Source organism: Leucoraja erinacea, chromosome 9 (assembly GCF_028641065.1).
Source record: "Leucoraja erinacea ecotype New England chromosome 9, Leri_hhj_1, whole genome shotgun sequence".
Lineage (NCBI taxonomy): Eukaryota > Metazoa > Chordata > Chondrichthyes > Rajiformes > Rajidae > Leucoraja > Leucoraja erinaceus.
The window spans coordinates 29,404,994-29,424,799 of record NC_073385.1 but is presented as its reverse complement, the minus strand read 5'-3'; the positions used below and the strand labels follow the sequence as shown (position 1 = coordinate 29,424,799).

The 19,806-nt window shown below is 41.0% G+C and overlaps 1 protein-coding gene across 3 annotated transcripts in view; it reads right to left on the bottom strand.

Annotated features, from left to right (window-relative positions):
• Positions 1–19,806, bottom strand: part of samd4a (sterile alpha motif domain containing 4A) — a 118,496-nt gene that overhangs the window by 11,713 nt on the left and 86,977 nt on the right. For all 3 annotated transcript variants that reach the window (XM_055640445.1, XM_055640447.1, XM_055640446.1), the window contains 5 exons: positions 18,609–18,909; positions 12,888–12,973; positions 7,064–7,182; positions 2,418–2,619; positions 951–1,077 (listed from right to left, as the gene is read on the bottom strand). In XM_055640445.1, the coding sequence (XP_055496420.1) occupies positions 951–1,077; positions 2,418–2,619; positions 7,064–7,182; positions 12,888–12,973; positions 18,609–18,909 (835 nt within the window). The remainder of the gene's footprint in view (positions 1–950; positions 1,078–2,417; positions 2,620–7,063; positions 7,183–12,887; positions 12,974–18,608; positions 18,910–19,806) is intronic.

The window sequence follows — 19,806 nt, the reverse complement described above, 5'->3', positions numbered from 1 at the left end:
CTGATCAAACCCCGGAGATTTGTCTACCTTCAAACACGACAGTACCTTCAGTACTTCCTCAACGGTAACTCTGGCTGCTCTCAAGACACTTCCAGTGACTGCTCCAATTTCCTCCGTCCTACTGTTTCTCATCGGTAAATACAAAGGAGAAATGCTCATTGAGGATCTTGTCCATCTCCTGTGGCTCCACACAGAGGTGACCGTTTTGATTCCTGGGAGGTCCCACTCTCTTTCGTTATCCATTTCCCCCTAATCTATTTATAAAATCTTTTGGGATTGTCTTTTATGGTACCCGCCAGACCTATCTCCTGGCCCCTTTTTGCCTTCATACTTTAGTTGCAAAGATTACATAACTTCAAGGCCAACTATTTAGCCGGGTTTCCTTTAATTTTCGACTTATTGTGCAAAGAAATTCAGAAAAAAGTGAGTCTCACTCTCAAGTATTTACCATGTACAGAAAACATCTATTTCATAGCATATTTTTCAGTTGTGAATAATAAATTCATTCAATATCTATGAGCTGCATACCTTCCATGATGCATGTGATGTGCTACAGCATTTAAAAATAGAAAACTTTGTTTTTGTTGGACTAAAGCAATATAAATTCAGCCTAAGCTACAAAGCCAAAGCTAACTTAAGAACCAGTAGAGTCAACCTATTATTTATAGATAGATCCCACAAGGGATGCCTGTGGTTTAATCAATTCAGTAATCTGAATAGCATCACATACTTTTCTTGGTCCAGCCACAATAGATTCTGGTTTGCATACTTTGGCCTTTGGCCAGCCAGCCTCTGCAGATGCTGGCCTTGCTGGGTAGAAATATCCTCACAATTTCAAAGGAATGCAGAGTCACAATTGGAGCATAATATTTTCCAAGAGTGTATCAGAACTGATGCTAATTTTTACCCATCTAAATAAAGGCATTGTCTTATGTTACTCTTCAACTCACCTTGTTGCTGAAACATCAACATGGTTTGCGGTGATGTATGAACAGGCAGAGAGCGTGTACGCTGGACTGAACTATGAGTTCGGCTTGGCATACTGTTACTTCCTCCAGGGTTAGCAAACCATAGGTTCTGTGGAAGCATAAACTGTATATGTAGCAGAATAACTTCAAAAATATTACTTCAAATATATGAAAACAGCAGTTATATACATTTCACCATAGGCCATTGAATAGTACTGCACAGGAACAAGACCTTCAGCCCACAATGTCTGTGCCAAACATGATGCTAAGACCAACTCTTATCTGCCTGCACATCATCCATATCCCTCTGAATCTATATTCATATCAGTCTGAAGAAGGGTCCTTATATATTTCCACCAGATCTCCCCTCAACCTCGGGCATTTCTGTGAAAACAATCCAAGTCTGTCCAGCTTCACTTTGTAGCTAATACCCTCCGAATCAGGCGGAATTCTGGTAAACCTCCTCTGCACCCTTTCCAAAGCCTCCACATCCTTTCTGTGATCATGTGACAACCAGTACTGCATGCACTATTCTAAAAACAGCCGATGCGTTAACTATGTGAGAGGTAGAATTATACTTACACATCGTATACATTGTTTTACATCCAGATTCTGCCAAAATACTGTACATAAAATGCTTGGGCTTCCCGAATTATCAGAAGGGAAGTCAGTACTCGTCAATATTTTCATTATGTATTTTGAGACATTAGTGGGCAGCACAGTTGTTCAGCTGGCCGAGCTGCTGTCTCACAATACCAGAGATAAGAGTATGATCCTGACCTTGGGAACTTTACTTGTGAAGTTTGCACGTTCTCCCTGCGACCACGGGTTTCCTCTGACATTTTAAAGAAGTGCAGGCTTGTAAGTTAATTGACCTCCATAAATTGGTCTTAGCGTGAATGGAGTGGATGGAAAAAAGGATAATAGAGAACGAGTGTGAATGGGTGATCATCGTCGACGTGGACTTGATGGGCCTGTTTCCATGCCGAGTCTCTGCACTAAAATAAATACTAAATCGGGGGGCGCTACAGGTCTCTCCGTTGCCGAACCAGCAGGTCGAGGAACAGCTTCTTTCTGGCGGCTGTCACTCTACTCAACAACGTACCTCGGTGACTGCCAATCACCACCCCCGGACACTTATTATTATTTATTCAAATCGTTGCTATGTCGCTCTTCCAGGGAGATGCTAAATGCATTTCGTTGTCTCTGTACTGTACACTGACAATGACAATTAAAATTGAATCTGAATCTGAATCTAAGCTGGGAAAATGCCTACACAGGGTGTTTAAAATGGACAGAGTACTTATTTTAACTGGCTCATTTATCATTGTCAGGAATGTAATACCTTCTTGACAAACAGGAATCACATTCATAAGCTGCGCATTTACAAAAGCATTTGATTACAAATCTTTTAACAAGCAGTATAAAAAGACAAATGCCTCAACCAACCTGCCTTCCTTGTTTTAATATGGCTGGATTGCTGGCTGTGCTTCGCTGTGAGGCACTCATGAGTCCGCTTGGACTCATCAGACCCAGGCGGGCAATGGGAAGGTTTCGAGGGGGCATCTGGAATTGGCGTTGAGTTCGTCGACCAATTCCTCCACCTACAGATCCAGCTGCTGGTAGGGAGTTGGACTGACCGAAACCCCAGCTGTGGAAAGAAAACAATAGACAACTATAATATTTAATTTAAATTCTTAGAAACAATCATGGCAAATTTGAAGTGTGTGTGTGTGTGTGTGCGCGCTAATACAGATAAATGTGTTCATAATATGTACTTTGTGTGCTATTTGCATTTAATTGTTCTTTACTGTAATACAATTAGTCAAGTCAAGAGTGCTTGGTTGTCAAATGTACCAAGAACGGAACAATGAAATTCTTAATTGCAGCAGAATAACACGCCTGTAAACACAATACACATGAATATAAAATATATGAAAATGTGATTAATGAATAACCCCACTCTGACAATGGAGGCAGCTTTGGACAGAAAGGTCAGTGAGAATGGGAAGGGAAATTACCATATAACAATTACAGCACGGAAACAGGCCATCTCGACCCTTCTAGTCCGTGCCGAACACGTATTCTCCCCTAGTCCCATATACCTGCGCTCAGACCATAACCCTCCATTCCTTTCCCGTCCATATAACTATCCAATTTATTTTTAAATGATAAAAACGAACCTGCCTCCACCACCTTCACTGGAAGCTCATTCCACACAGCCACCACTCTCTGAGTAAAGAAGTTCCCCCTCATGTTACCCCTAAACTTCTGTCCTTTAATTCTCAAGTCATGTCCCCTTGTTTGAATCTTCCCTACTCTCAGTGGGAAAAGCTTATCCACGTCAACTCTGTCTATCCCTCTCATCATTTTAAAGACCTCTATCAAGTCCCCCCTTAACCTTCTGCGCTCCAAAGAATAAAGCCCTAACTTGTTCAACCTTTCTCTGTACCTTAGTTGCTGAAACCCAGGCAACATTCTAGTAAATTTCCTCTGTACTCTCTCTATTTTGTTGACATCCTTCCTATAATTAGGTGACCAAAATTGTACACCATACTCCAGAATTGGCCTCACCAATGCTTTGTACAATTTTAACATTACATCCCAACTTCTATAGTCAATGCTCTGATTTATAAAGGCCAGCACACCAAAAGCTTTCTTTACCACCCTATCTACATGAGATTCCACTTTCAGGGAAATGTGCACAGTTATTCCCAGATCCCTCTGTTCACCTGCATTCTTCAATTCCCTACCATTTACCATGTACATCCTATTTTGATTTGTCCACTTATCAGCATTAAACTCCATCTGCCATCTTTTGGCCCACTCTTCCAACTGGCATAAATCTCGCTGTAGACTTTGAAAATCTACTTCATTATCCACAACCCCACCTATCTTAGTATCATCTGCATACTTACTAATCCAATTTACCACACCATCATCCAGATCATTGATGTACATGCCAAACAATTAAATTAAAGTGTTTTTTTTAGCAACCGGGAGATCAGGTAGGTCCAGGCGGACTGAGCGAAGGTGTTCAGCGAAACTATTACACTGACCTTTCTGTCCTAGGCCTCCTCTATTATCAGAGTGAGGTTAAAAGCAAATTGGAGGAACAGCATCTCAGTTTGCTTAGGCAGCTTATATACCAGGGGTATGACTATTTGATTTCTCTAGCAACTTCAGGTAGGTCCAGGCGGACCTCAGCGAAACTACACTGACCTTTCTGTCCTAGGCCTCCTCTATTATCAGAGTGAGGTTAAATGCAAATTGGAGGAACAGCATCTCAGTTTGCTTAGGCAGCTTATATACCAGGGGTATGAATATTGATTTCTCTAACTTCAAGTAACCTCTACATTCCCTCTCTCCATCCCTTCCCCACCGAAGTATCACCAGCTTTTCATTCTCACCTAGCAAACAGCTAACAATGGCCTGTTTCCTTTATCATTGTAACTTTTTTGCATATCTTTCATTCATTTGTTCTATATCTCTCTACATCATCGTCTATATCCCCCGTTTCCCTTTCCCGTGACTTTCAGTCTGAAGAAGGGTCTTGACCCGAAATGTCACCCATCCCTTCTCTCCAGACATGCTGCCCATCTTGCTGAGTTACTCCAGCATTTTGTGTCTATCTTTGGTTTAAACCAGCATCTGCAGTTTCTTCCTAAACATTTTTACTATTATTGCTCAAGATGAAAAGGGAAGAGTAATATGTAATATAAGATAATATATCCATGTATATGCAGAGAAACATGACTGGTACATACACTTATTGTTAAAAACATGTGACCTCTAGGAAAGATGCATTTCTAAGCAATCATTCTCTAAAACACGATGGAATATGTGCACCATTTCATTTCATCATTTGTGTCTGCCCTAACGTAAAGGAGGATAGATTTGATATTAGAAGTGCAGCAGAGACTCGGCACTCTGGTGCCTGGGATGGTGACTTTTTCCATAGGAGGGACTGAGACAAATAACATTTGTGTGTGTCTCATTTGAAACATATGAAATACTAAGAAAGCTTTACAGGATAGATGTGGAACATATTTCCCCTGGCTATGGAATCTAATATGTGGGCGGCACAGATTTGGAATGAGTGGATAAGACAACTCTCCATATTTGCTTATGTTATAAGAAAATGGACTGAGTTTATATTTTAAACATATTGCAATCTAAAAATAAATTATCTAAAGTTTATGAAGAGAATTTTCATGAATTTAATGCGAGAACATGAACAACTAGTACAAGATGGTCCAAAAAGAATTCCGAATAGGGTTTACTTGGACGACAAGATCCATATTTGGTTCAGTACATATTGGTAGGAACCTAATTGCTGCTCAACAAAACGTTAGCTATTAATTATTACTTTTGGTTAGCATCCCATTTGTACACCATGACAAATATTAAACCAGTTTTGTTCAATTAAGTTACTTGTTTTAAATGCTATTTTTGTTGTGCTCCTGAATTTCTTTTAAATTAGCAGTGAAAGTACATCGAGTCATTACACAGATTAGACTATCAATAGGAAAAGAAAAATGTACTTTAGAGAGAGTTATAGCTATGACAGTAATAATTTTGATATTTTTCAAAAATTAAAAACAACTTTTTATTTATATGTTTTCTGGGTTTGGGCACCATTGGCTCCATTTATTGCTAATCCCCAATTGCCCTCAACCAGTTGGTGGTAATCCATTACCTTAAACTACTGTGGGGAAAGTACCAAGGCAGTTGGGTTGGGAGCTGCAGGACTGAGACCCAGTGATGAAGGAATACAAAATAATTTCAAGTCAATATGGTGCGACACTCGGAAGAAAACGGGCAGCAATTGATATTTCCATGCAATTGTTCTTGGTGGTAGAGACTGTGGGTTTGGTTCAGATAGACACAAAATACTGGAGTAATTCAGCAGGCAGACAGCTGGAGAGAAGGAATGGGTGACGTTTCGGGTCGAGACCCTTCTTCAGTCTGAGTTACTCCAGCATTTTGTGTCTATCTTTTGTGGGTTTGGTTGTTGGGACTAGCAAAGGTAATTCCCCATTACATGGCATTTTGTAAATAAACACTGTGGCCATGGTATACCAGTAGTGGAATAACAGTCAGGGTGTAGATTGGTGCTGAGAGAGTAGGACACGTTGTCCTAAATGACGTTGAGTTTCTGGAACTTTGCTGGAATTGCATTCACCTTGACAATTGGAGAGTATTTCATCAAGCATCTGATGTGCCGTGTCAATGACTGAAGGACTTTGGGGTAGCACAATACCAGCGTAGCCGCAGTATTTAAGCAACTTGTTCAGCTGCGAATTTCCCCATGTGCGTTGATAATGGGGGGCTCATTGTAAGGCAAACTTGGACACTGTTGTTGTTGTTGATGGTCATTGTCTAGTGGTTTTGGGGTACAAATCACCACTTTAGACTTTGTAATGGAACGAAGATCATTGACAAAGCATGTGAAAATAATTGCAAGTAGGATAATGCTGGGTTTAAAGGAATTCTTGCAGTAATGCCCGGGGCAGAGATAATTGACCTCCAACACCAACCCCTTCACTTCCTTTTTCATAAGACACAACTCCACACAAGGGCTTCAGTTGTACCAGGGATCCCTGGAGTCATACGGCACAGAAACAGTACATTCAGCCCAAACTGTTTACACCAACTATCAAATACCCATTTTCCACCACTGGTCCTGAGCCTCGCATGTTTTAACATTAAGTGCTCCATTTCTTTCTAGTACTAGTCATCATCATCATCTTAGACAGGGTGTTCTAGATGACAACAGCTTGTGGGTGGAATAAAATTCTTCCGCAGATACCCTGTCAGCCCCTTTCTCCTCACCCTAAAGGTGTGCCCAAAAAGGTTTTGGATATCATAGAAAAGTAATCAGAAACAGCAATCAACTGAATTGGAGAGTTGTTTTTTAAAGGGAAAATTGTTTAAATTGTCTGGAGAAATTACCACAAAACTAAGGAAATGTAAATTCATAATTCATAATTTAATTAGATAAAACACATTGCCTGTTAGAAATGGAAATAAATTATCAATATTTCAATAATGCAGAAAAATTCAGAATTAAGAAGATAAATATTAAAACACACTTTCTTTGCTGTCGATAGCCTGGCATATCCAAGAGAGATTTCCGGGGAAAAGATCTAAAGAGCTTCTGAACCTGCTGTTTCCAGGACAATAATCTTTTCTTCTGTGTTTCTGTAAAAGCCTAAGATAAGAGCAAACAGTTGTAATTAAATCTGTAAAATGTCATTACATGTTATGTTATTTAATATCTAAAATTAATGTTTTCATTCAGGCAACCAGAACTAATTAAACATCATTTTATAATTACAGGTTGTTTTTTTTTAAAGACTGGAAATTTTTATTCCACACAAATTAGTAGTAAGATGCAAGGTTTCCCTGCTTCAGTAATATTATATATTGTGCCAGAGCTACTACACTACAAACTTTCCGAGTTGACTGTGCCTGAACCCTTCTGTCGGTGGATCACCAGCTTCCTGACAGACAGGAAGCAGCATGTGAGGCTGGGAAAGCACATCTCGAACCCGCAAACCCTCAGCATAGGAGCACCGCAAGGCTGCGTACTCTCCCCTCTCATCTACTCTCTCTACACCAATGACTGCACCTCCACTGACTCCTCTGTCAAGCTTCTCAAATTTGCGGATGACACAACCCTGATTGGACTGATCCAGGATGGGGAGGAATCTGCCTACAGACAGGAAGTGACACAGTTGGCGTCCTGGTGCCATCGCAATAACCTGGAGCTCAATGCTCTTAAGACAGTGGAACTGATTGTAGACTTTAGGAGAGCTCCCCCTCCCCTCACCATCAACAACATCACAGTCACATCTGTGGAGTCTTTTAAGTTCCTGGGAACTATCAACTTCAAGGACCTTAAGTGGGGGGCCACCATCGACGCCACAGTCAAAAAGGCCCAACAGAGGATGTACTTGCTGTGGCAGCTGAGGAAACACAATCTGCCACAGGCAATGGTGGTCCAATTCTATACGACCATTGTAGAGTCTGCCCTCACCTTCTCCATCATGGTCTGGTTTGGTTCAGCCACCAAGCACGACATCTGGAGGCTGCAGCGAATCGTCTGATCAGCTGAAAAGGTTATTGGCTGCAACCTTCCCTCCATTGACGACTGTACACTGCAAAGGCCAGGAACCGAGCGGGTAAAATCATTTCTGACCCCTCTCACTCTGGCCACAAACTCTTTGAATCACTTCCCTCTGGAAGGTGACTCCGGACTGTCAAAGCTACCACAGCTAGACATAAAAACAGCTTTTTTCCACGAGTACTCAATAACCAAAAATTTGTAGCCTCCTTTTGCTCTGATATTTTATTTAATTCACATGTTTAATCAATAATGTTTTATTATTAATGTTTAATGTTTTATGTGTCATTATGTCGTGTTGTCACTTGCGTGCGGAGCATCAAGGCAAATTCCTCGTATGTGAATATACTTGGCCAATAAACTTATTCATTCATTCATTATATCAGGTTTCACAGTTCTAGACGTTTATATATTTTTATGGATTTCTTAAATAAGGATGCAAAGTATAATATAATAAGCACTTCCATTGAAGGATTAGCACAATATTCTCCTGGACTGAAAAAGTACATTCACACTATACTTTACAAAGAAAAATGTAATTTCTATACATTGGATGGAAAGATATCAAAATAAAAAATAATTGATAAATCATAAAAAGCGCATAATATATATCCTTAAATCGGAATAGTCTCTTTCAAAAACCTATTGTTTGACAAGCAATCACCGCAGCCCAATGTGCACACCAAGCCCACAGATTGGAAAGATATGAAGTAACAGCAAATCTCCTTAGGCAGAGTTGGTTGATGGACTAATATTGGCAGGATGCTCTTTTCATAACATCTTTAGTCCATTTGGTAGGAATTGGAGTATATTATTTTTGCATTATTGAATATTAAAGTACACCAAATAGCAAATTGTCTTGGTGGAACTTAATTTGGCAGATTTACAATCACCTTTAATTGTTCTTCCAGAATAAAATAAAGGTCCTGACAAGTTAAAGACATTTTTTGATTTTTTTTTTAATGCAGCTGAACAAGCCACATTTAAAACATATCTCTGTGGTAATTGAATCTAGTATTTTTCTACACTATATTAGAGCATAAACATATAATTATATTTGCAAATACATATTGCAAAAGATATACTGCTCAGAAGGGGGGATATTTTTATAGGCGTGAATTAAATATCTTTCTAAGATAGCAGGTGGATGAATTAAGAGTTATTTTGCTCATCGGTCATTGGTCTATTGCCAGAGGTTAAACTGTTCTAAAATTAGGCTCAAAACCTTTATTTCCTAATTAAATGGTGGGACTTTCAGAGCTCTAATGAAAATATTTATTTGCAGCAGGATACAGGATAAAGATGCCTTTATTTACGAATGCAACAATTTTGAGGCTGCAAAATATCAAATAGGAAATTATTTGATCAGCAGCTCCAGGGCAGAGCTGTACCTTGAAAAGCTTGCATAGATAAGGTATTAATACTTTGATAACTAAGTTACAAAGTTTAGACATATTTGTATCATCAGCAAGCTTGGATAATTTACACTGCACCCAAGTCATACTATGAGTTGCCAGCTATGATCTCTGAGACAACTCATTTGTTACAGCTTGGCAGGTTGAATATGAGCCAAGCTTTCACATCATTTATTTTCTCTGTATTTATCTAATATCTATGGTGAAATATGACCTCAAGCCCAAAAGACTCGTACAATTACCAATGATGTGGTTTATTCATGAATGCTGCAAAGAATGCTTATATAATATCTTTATCTATCCTGCCATTCATATCCTCAAAAGATCAAATCAAACTGTTAAACATGATTGCCTTTTCATGAAAGCCACACACTCAGACTGAGCAGGTCTGAAGAAGGGTCCCGACTAGAAACATCACCTATCTATGTTCTCCAGAGATGCAGCCTGACCTGCTGAGTTACTCCAGCGCTTTGTGTCTTTTTTTGTAAACGAGCATCTGAAGTACTCTGAGCATGTTACACATCTCACATATTTCTGCTTGTTGATAATGGATACCAGAATGTTACCAGCATCTGATATTTGGCTAATTAGCTTGTCGTTTTCTATTTTCTTTATATTTCGTTTTTTGAATAATGGTGTGTCATTCGCTGTTTTCCAAATTTTTTCAAGGATCCAGGAAATATTGGAAGATGACAACCAACATATCCAACTTATCTGCAACCACCTCTTTTAAATTCAAAGGTCTTAAGCCATGGTCCAGAAATCTGAGGTACACAAAAAAGCACCTAGTCACCCATTATTTTTGCTGAGCCTATACGTCTTCAGCTGTCAATATACTTAGTATGCATTTAATGTCTTGGCCATTTTCTTTAATAAAAAATAATTCCCCTGGACTCAATTTTGTATCAGGCCAATTTTGTATCAGGCCAAACTGAAGTACAATAAGTAGAGCAAAGGGAAAATTTCAGAATGCAGAAAATAGTTTTCAGCATTGTCGAGCAACAGTTCCAGAGACAAAGTCAGCAATGTGATGGAGGAGGTGAATCAGACAGTACACTAGCTTGTGGAAGGACCATTCACAAGCCTGATAAAAAAAAAAGGGGAAGAAGCTGCTCATGATTCTGGTGATGCGTGCATTGAGGATTCTGTGCCTTCTGCCCAATGGGTATACAATTACAAACTACAGGTGCACAACCTTTTATCCGAAGTTCCAAATAACGAAAAGCTCCGAATAGCGGACATTTTTTCGGTCCTTGAAGAAAGGTCCTTGAAGATGATCACCGAGGGCGGCCCGCAGAGGTAACAGCTGAACCTCCGGTCGGTCCTCGAAGAAAGGGGAACTAAATCCCCATTCATAAAAGAGAAGGTGAGGGTATATTGCGCGGGAGGGTTAATAATTGACAATCTGCTGCTGCCTGCCCGCTGAGTTAAAAAGTTCCCACGGTAGACTCACGATACACAGTGTATCGTGAGTCTTGCGTGGGAACTTTTTAACTCAGCGGGCAGGCAGCAGCAGATTGTCGCTCCCTTCAGTTTCACCCCACCTACACCCCTCTGCTTCCCGGCCATGTGTGTGACCCCTTCCCTTCCCTCTCCAGCTCCCCGCCCATTGCACCGGCGCGGGGGCTTTGCACCGTCTTCATGTCGGCGATGCCAGCAGGTCAGTGCCAGTCACCGGAGACGTCAGGACCAACGGGACACAGACCCCCAGGCTCACTGCAAGCACGGAGATCCCAGAGACCCACAGCCAGCAGCAGCCCAGCCCCGTTCCAACTCCAGAGGAACACGCTCCCCGTAGGGACAGAAGCTGATGCTGTGCAAGGTACGTCTTGTTCTTGGGGTTGCGGATGAGGGGGCGCAGCTCGGGCTGTGACGTCTCCGGCAACACCCCTGTACAGGAGCTGAGACTGGGAACTGAGGGGTTGTTTGCAGTTGCAGAGGGAGGAGGCAAGGGCGGTACAGTTCCCAGTCTCCGCTCCTGTCCAGGGGGGTGGCCGGAGACGTCAGGACCAATGGGACACCGACTGCAAGCACGGAGATCCCAGAGACTCACAGCCAGCAGCAACTCTAGCCCAGCCCCGTTCCAACTCCAGAGGAACCCGGGTTACGGATGAGGGGGCGCAGCTCGGGCTGTGGGCGAAATGCCACTTGTCGCTGTAGCGGCCCATCGGGGAGCGGGTTCCTGTTGGTCCTGACGTCTCCGGCCACCCCCCTGGACAGGAGCTTATGGACGTCAGGACCACCAGAAGCCGCTCCCCGATGGGCCGCTACAGCGACAAATGGCAGTTCGCCCACAGCCCGAGCTGCGCCCCTCATCGGGACACCGACCCCGGGCTTGTTCTTGGGGTGGCGCAGCTCGAGCTGTGGGCGAACTGCCACTTGTCGCCGTAGCGGCCCATCGGGGAGCGGATTCCTCTGGAGTTGGAGTGACAGGCAGCAATCACTTCCAAAATTCTGCCCACACAGTCAGTACACCTCTCCTACACTTGTCTCCCGCATTATGATCATCTCGCAGAGAATGATCCCAGCCTAACCCTCCCTATTCTCTTCTATTCTGGAAGAAAAAACTACATTGAAGACTCAAACTCGCGATCGAGGAACTGCCGGGATCGAGGCGCAAACTCGCGACCTTGCGGATATGAGCCGAGCACTCTACCACTGAGCCAGACGTTAAAATCTACGCTAAAAATCTTCCGTTCCGAAAGCTGAAAAATTCCAAATTGCGAAAAGTGTCTGGTCCCAAGGCTTTCGGATAAAAGGTTGTGCACCTGTACTTTCATTTACTTTAACCATGCTGGAGAAACTTAGCGGGTGAGGCTGCATCTATGGAGTTAAGGAAATAGGCGACGTTTCGGGTCGAGATCCTTCTTCAGACTTCTCCTCTTCACTATCTACATTATCAGTTACTTTAATGCCATCTGCAAACCGACTTGTCTTGTTCATTCTCATTGTAATACAGGTAGTTGATCTAAACAACAGCACTGGGCTCAGCACCAATCCCTGTGGCACACCATTAGTCACTGCCCTCTTGTTCGAAAAACAACCTTCCCTGAAGTCAATTCTCTATCCAGTTATCTATCTCTCCCTGGATTCTCTAAGATCTAACCTTCCAGAGAAGCCTACTATGCAGAACATTATCAAAGGCTATATATTCACTCTGTGTTTGTCTAAACTTGCACCTAATTTTCCCTTCTCTGATATCCATTTTATATGATTGTAAACGGCAAATAAATTAATTTAGTCTTGAAATTTCAAATTAAATTGCAAGAAGTAAGTAAGCAGATAAAAATTTGTGAAGCCTCAAATTGTAGGTTTTACCAAACAGATTAAATTGAGCAGATTGTTTATCCCATTTAATTTTGTATTAATTCTCACCTCATGACCTACGCATTTGTCTATTAGTTGCAGGTAGGAGCTTATGTTTTCTTCATCTGGTCTGGATACAAGGAGTTGTGTACAAACTGCAAAATAGAATAGTCAAACATTACAAAGGTACTGTACTGGTACTGATAAAAGAAACGACATTCAACACATCTTTGAAAAATGCACAACAAAACTTAGTTGTGAAGCCTGATTGAATTCAGCTTTGTTGATAAACTCTCAGGTTATAAAACTTTACAGAAGACATAATTGCACAACCTCAGAGGGATAGAGAAGGACAGTGAAATAAAACAATGAAGAATGAGATTAATGAAAATGAAAGCAGTGAGAAGACTTAGTCATCCAACTATGGACAGATTGAGCAACATGCATGTATTACAATTTTTGTTCGTGCTCAAACATTAAAAAGAGAGAGAGACTTGGAGAGCAATGGACAAGCGGACAGAAGTATATGAATCATAGAACCCACAGCAGGTAGATAGACAGATAGCACAGACTAACACGGGAAAACAGCTGCATGTAGATATACAAATATACATAGTGAGACAAATGTTACGGGAAGTAAAGTTTGATATAGGAATATACAAAGGATTAAGGGGAGAAGAATGATCCCTCATGACAAATCAAAGAAAAATAACACAGATTTGGAACAGATTTTAAAGTCATATAAAACTCATTACAAACATTGGCTGGGAACAAGCAGCACAAGAGTCAATAATGAGACAAAGTAAATGGAGTTCAAGAATATAGCAGGAAAAATATTCTGTCAGGAGGCCTTTCACCAGCTCTGAACTACTCTGGTTACAGTTCCTTGGTATTTTTAACATAATTTTGATTTAAATAGTCTCGCCCCGAGCAAGGGGGGCTGCCGCAAGTAACCCGGCATAGGACCACCGGGGGGCCACCGAGAGTGTGGTGGGGATCCAGCGGGGAGCCGCCGAGGTTGAAGGGGGACCTGGCGGGGTGCTGCCTGTGACCATGTGCGGTGGCAGGCCTGGTTTGCTGCTGCGAGATAAGACTGTTCGATGAACTATTTAAACTTTGTCGGCGCCAGAAATGTGGCGACTCTTTGTGTATCACCTAGGTGAGGTATGCTGTATGTTAACTGTTTGTGTTCAAAAACGAAGAATTTCACTGTACCTAGGTACATGTGATAACAAAGTATCATTGAATCTCTTAAATACAGTATGGTTTCTATATTCTATTGCATGAAAAAGTTCCTGCTTTATACGTCTAACATTTTTGTGGCTCATTTAATGATTCACTGATATCCTCTTCATCCTTCATAACCTAAAGCATTGAACAGTCCTCACTGTACTAATCACAAGATCAGATATTCAAATGTATTATAAATGACGCTGGGTAATTTGTCTGTGAATCTACATGGCACCAATCTTTTTAAAATGGTAAACAACTTAACTATGTTCAAATTCATACCAGTTGCTTTTCAATATCATTATGACAATTCAGATTTCATTTACCATTCCCAATTCCACTTCTAAGAATAAGCATTTGCATCTCAACATCTCAGTTCTTCCAATTTATTAAACATTTTTACTACTTAAAAGGCATTATACAGTATTCCCATTTTTTATTCTATCCTGACCTTACCACCAATCTTCAACAAAATGTGTCCATACTAAATGCCAGGTTCATTTATATTTCACATATCATTTTTATCACATTCACCACATATCTGGCCATTATAAAGGATGGTAGCACTCCGATCCTGCTCCTACGATTGGCAATGTTAGCAACACCCATATTACGAAATAAAGCCGAAAAACTTCAGTCAAAGTTCTGCACACAAATTCCCATGTACATCAGATTAATAATTTGGAGACACAAGAAACTGCAGATTATGGAATCTTGAGCAAAACACAAAGTGCTGAAGAAACTCAGCGGGTTAGGCATCATCTGTGGAAAGAGTGGACAGGAAACATTTTGGTTTGGAACCCTTTGTCAGACCGATTGCAAGTGGGGATGGGGAGCTAGAAAAGAGAGATGGGGGCTCGACAAAGCCTGGCAAGTGTTAGGTGGATACATGTGAATGGAGTTTGATTGCCAGATGAATGGAGTAGATTGGTGATGAAAAGATGGCTGGAAATGAAAAGGAGACAAAAAGGTGTGGAAGTGAGTCTGGGTCAGAACATGTTTGAACACCAGGAATCATAAAGGGGAAGCCATGGGAGAAGATCGCACAGAACTTCGGACAGAAAGAGGAGGAAAACCTCTTCAAGAACTTACTCTTTCTTAATTTTATATTGTAGGAAGTCTGTTTAGTAGGTCCACAGCAATATATTTCATTAAATATTACTTGAAGGTTCAAACATTTACTCCATCATTTCTTTGTATCTACTCATTTTAGTAAATTCAATGGTTATTCAAATGCAATGTGCATTTCACAAATTATTTCACATTGGATCTTAGAATGTTTTTGTCAGGAGGCCAAAAATTCCTACTTCCTACTGTGCTTCAGGGCTTTGTCCAGATACTCTAGGGATGTACTAAGGGTCTCTGCCCCCCTCCCTATGGAGAAAACTATTCAGGTTTGTTCAATTTCTCCTGATAGCTAATACCATCTCATCCAGGCAGCATTCTGGTAAAACTTTCCACATCCTTTCTGTGATTAGGCAACCAGATCTGCATGCAATACACCAAATGCAGACTTACCAAAGTTTTATGAAGCTGCAAAAGGAATTCCTGACCTCATACTCATTGTACCAACCAACGATGGAATGCATATCATACACCTTCTTCAATCTGTCCCCACAAAATTAAATCCATTTGCACCATAATACATTTCCCACAGGTTATGTAATTTCACAAGAGGCAAAGAGTGTGGGGGGGGGGGGGGGGGGGGGATGGGATATAACTAAAGCCTATCAGGAAAAAAAACGACAAAGCATTTAGGACATTATTTGAAAGAAATAGCTACGTTGGCGTGATTACGAGGCCAAATTTCAGTATGACACTGAAACTGATATCAATTTCAAAGATAAATGTCGGTGATTTGTATTTAAGCACTAATGCTTCTGCATACAAATACGACAACATTTGAGATTATTCCTTGTATTCTGCTTGGGTAGTTTACAATCCAATGGTATGAATATTGAATTCCCAAATTTTAGGTTACAAACCTACAAACAAGCCACACCCCCCCCCCCCCCCCCCCTTTCCCCCCATATGCCCAACCTAGATGTGCACCCGTTTCTTCTTTTTCCCTTCCCCTCCCACCTAATATTCCTTCCTTCTGCTTTACATTTCTCTCCTCTTCTATCCTTATCTCACAGCTTTTGTCTTTTCAACTCTGGCCTTTGTCCAATCATCTGCCAATCAAAACCCTCCTCATTTGTATCAACCTGTCACTTGCCAGGCTTAATCTCCTACTCATCTCTCCTTCAGCTTTCTCCCCCCACCACAATCAGTCTAAAGGAAGGTCCCAAACTGTTCCTCCCACACTGTCTCTTTTTTGGTATATCAGCACCTGCAGTTCTTTGTCAACATTTGAGGTTTCATCTGTCCATTGCTATCTTTTTCAGTTGGCAGAGCTGGTCAATATATCAGGAAATCCTGATGTATCACCTTAAAAAACGATTAATGCCCTAATAACTAGTCAGGTAAGCAGGCATCATTCATTATGGATTCACAGATATTTCCTACCAAGATGTTCCACTTTCACATCTGACAGAGCCATTTTAGCTTACATCGAAAAGATTTCTAAGCTTGAATGTCAGCTGTAATTAGAACTTGACAGCAGTGACATTAAATGCTCATGTAAGCCAATACATTGCTTGACTGTTCATAATAGATATTAAAAGGCCTGCGCTCACAAGGCCAACAACTCAGGGCTGCAGATTTTTTACAATTCTATCTTTTAATAACTAAAATAATAAGGAAGAATTTGTATTTAATTACATGCCACAATTTACAGATGATTAAATCTTGTATTCACTTTAATAATGCAGGGAAATACCATGATCAATTTTACAGGACAACAAGTTGACAAGCCAATCTGTTTTAGTGAAATTAGTTGAGAGCTAAATACAGGCAGTCCTCGGGTTACATATGGGTTCCATTCTGGGAATAGTCTGCACGCCAATTTCTAAGTCCGAAATGTGATTTTCTAGAATCAACCATAATGTATTGCCATGTATACACTAGCTATAATTTTTTCATGTCATTAATATCACCGTAACACTATCCATAATTAAAATAATGGAAAATATAATGTGTCCAATCATTAATGAATACCATGAAACATTTTATTATCACTAGCTTGAAAATGCTTTCAAAATGTATCGGAGAATGTGTGACATTGATTTCCGTAAATTAGGTGGTTTGGAACCTGGGGGCCACTGTATTAGTTCAAACATTGAGAGAACATCCCAGCACGTTTTCTACACGGGACCAAAAGTGCTCCTTTATGTCAGTTGAGGGCAGGATGCGCAATGCTTCATTTGAAATTGTCCAACACTAACAATGCTGTAGAGAGTATCAGCCTGGATTATGCTCTCATATTTCTGAAGTGCAGCTTGAACACATGACCTTTTGACTCAATGCGAGAAGTGCCACCGTAGATTAAACATGACGCCTCTTATGCAATCCTGGATCAGTGAGTACATCGTTACCAGAGCAGTAAATTTCTCTCTACTCTACCTGATTTGTAACTTTAAAAGGGTCCGTTCCCAGTGCTGCGAAGAAAGGGTCTGCAGCGATGTTGCACAATATGCCAATCAGCAGGACATCGACACACCACTTGTTCATTGTGGAAATAATCTTCCAGACCAACACCAGGTCCATCAGGCAGTGGTTAGCATGGAACATCCTGCAGCCACTGAGGGACAAGGACTCGATGGATCTTGTGGCGTGGTTGCCCGAGCAGACTGCTCAGCTTGTCTGGCGAAATGCCTCATTGCCAGAACTCATCAACAAGCACCAGGATCGCACTTGGCTGGCAGTGAGAGGGGCCCTCCCAGTCAGATCCTTCCTGTACTATCTGTATCTTACGACCGATGCACACTGCCCTTTCGACGGCTGCTACAGAGAGACGGTGGCCCACCTCTTCATCGAGTGTGAATTTGCAAAGTAGGTCTGGAGAATGATGCAAGGGTCCTTGTCGTGGTTCCTTAAAAGAGGGCTCTCTGATTTAAGGACTGTTCTCAGGGACACATTCGGAGACAGCCATCAAGTGTTCCTGGACGATCATCAACTCGGATGAAAACAGCTCATAGGTCTGCCCGTAACTTGTTGTCCTCCCAGCACAGTATAATGTCAGTCAGGGAATGTGGCTGACTGGACCATTCTAGATTGCATGTGCTCACTGAAGCCTAGTGCAGCCAACACCTACGCTCGGTGGGGGAGGACCGCGGTCTCGGGACCTTATGCTGATGGACATTGAAGGGCCGAGTCCGGTGGGGACACCCCTCAAAAAAGGGAAGTGTTATCAACCCAGGGGTGCTTTGTTTAAATATAGGTGCAAACACCACTGAGTGTGACATAAATTAATGTATAGGTGTTGAAAATGTCTGAAGAGTTTTTGCAGTTTTTTTGTATATTTTTTTTAATTCTGTATAAAGTTTACGTTTGGAAATACAAGAAAACTTTCAAAGAACCAGGGAGTTGAATGCACTGATCAATTAGATCTTCATTCACTGCTTAATTTATTATTGCACTCATATTTCTATTTGAGAAATCTTTAGAATAAAGGCTTACCTTTGCCCATGACTCTTGTAAACTGTCCAGGTAAATCTCCCTCTGGAACCACAGCACCTCCCGACTCGCTCTCGCACCCTGTAATGTTGTGCTGCTGAATGCCCCCTGCAGCAGAATCCTTCACGTCAGACAGCCGACCTAAGTTGCTGTCCGGGCTCATGATACTGGACTGAGAGTCAAAGGTTTGGTTGCGCTCACTTGTGTTCTGGCTGTGAGAGAAACTGTACGGCTTGATTGGGGTAAGAATCATTTGGTGCAGCTCCTGGAGTGCATTACGTAGATTGCCACCTTCAAGAATGTCCTATGCAACAGAAGACAAACCATTAACACGGTATTAACAAGCATCAATTTTTTTTGTCTACATTTGTGAATCCATGTTTTATATAGTGCAGTCACAAAAAAACATTTAAGGTATCTCAGATGATCTGCACTCTGGTAAACAAACACAATTTTAATCCAGTAACAAACAAAAATGATTGAACTGTATATTTGAATAATCTTCCTCTCTGCATTATGGTTACTTACTGTATTTTTTAAACAATTAAGACCCAGTATCAAATTCAATGGGTTTTAGATATCCAACAGTAGCAAAACATTTGTAATCAAATCAACATTCTTTTTTATAAACTTTCACTACATTTCACTAAATTCTACAATATCCTATTCTGACTTTGTAGGCCAAACATGCTGTAGGTCAGGAGGCATCCAGGTAATTAAATATATTGAGTAAATTCATATAGATTTTGTTTTTTTCAGAGAGATACAGCGAGGAAAGAGTCCTGTTGGTCCACTGAATTCCACGCTGACCATCAAACACCCATTTACTTTAATCCTGCACTAGTCTAATCCAAAATTACTCTCTCCATATTGTTATGAATCAAACTCCACAGCCAGTACTCAATGTCCGGATTTAATTTGGATCTCTGGTGCTGTGAGACAATTGCTCTACCAACTGAGCAACTTTGTTCCCTTAATGTTTTTGACTGTGTTCACTACAAAATACAGCTTGAATGAATAGACGAAGAATGAATAGAGAACAAACATGCACTTTTATGCTTACTTTGGATATGATAATAGTGCACCGCAGTAAACAATAATATATTACAACTATTTTTCTGTGTAAATCTTCCTAGGTTTTTGGTGTTGTTAAAATGGCAGTTAGGATAGTGGAATGCTCCTCGTGCAAGATGTTGGAAGT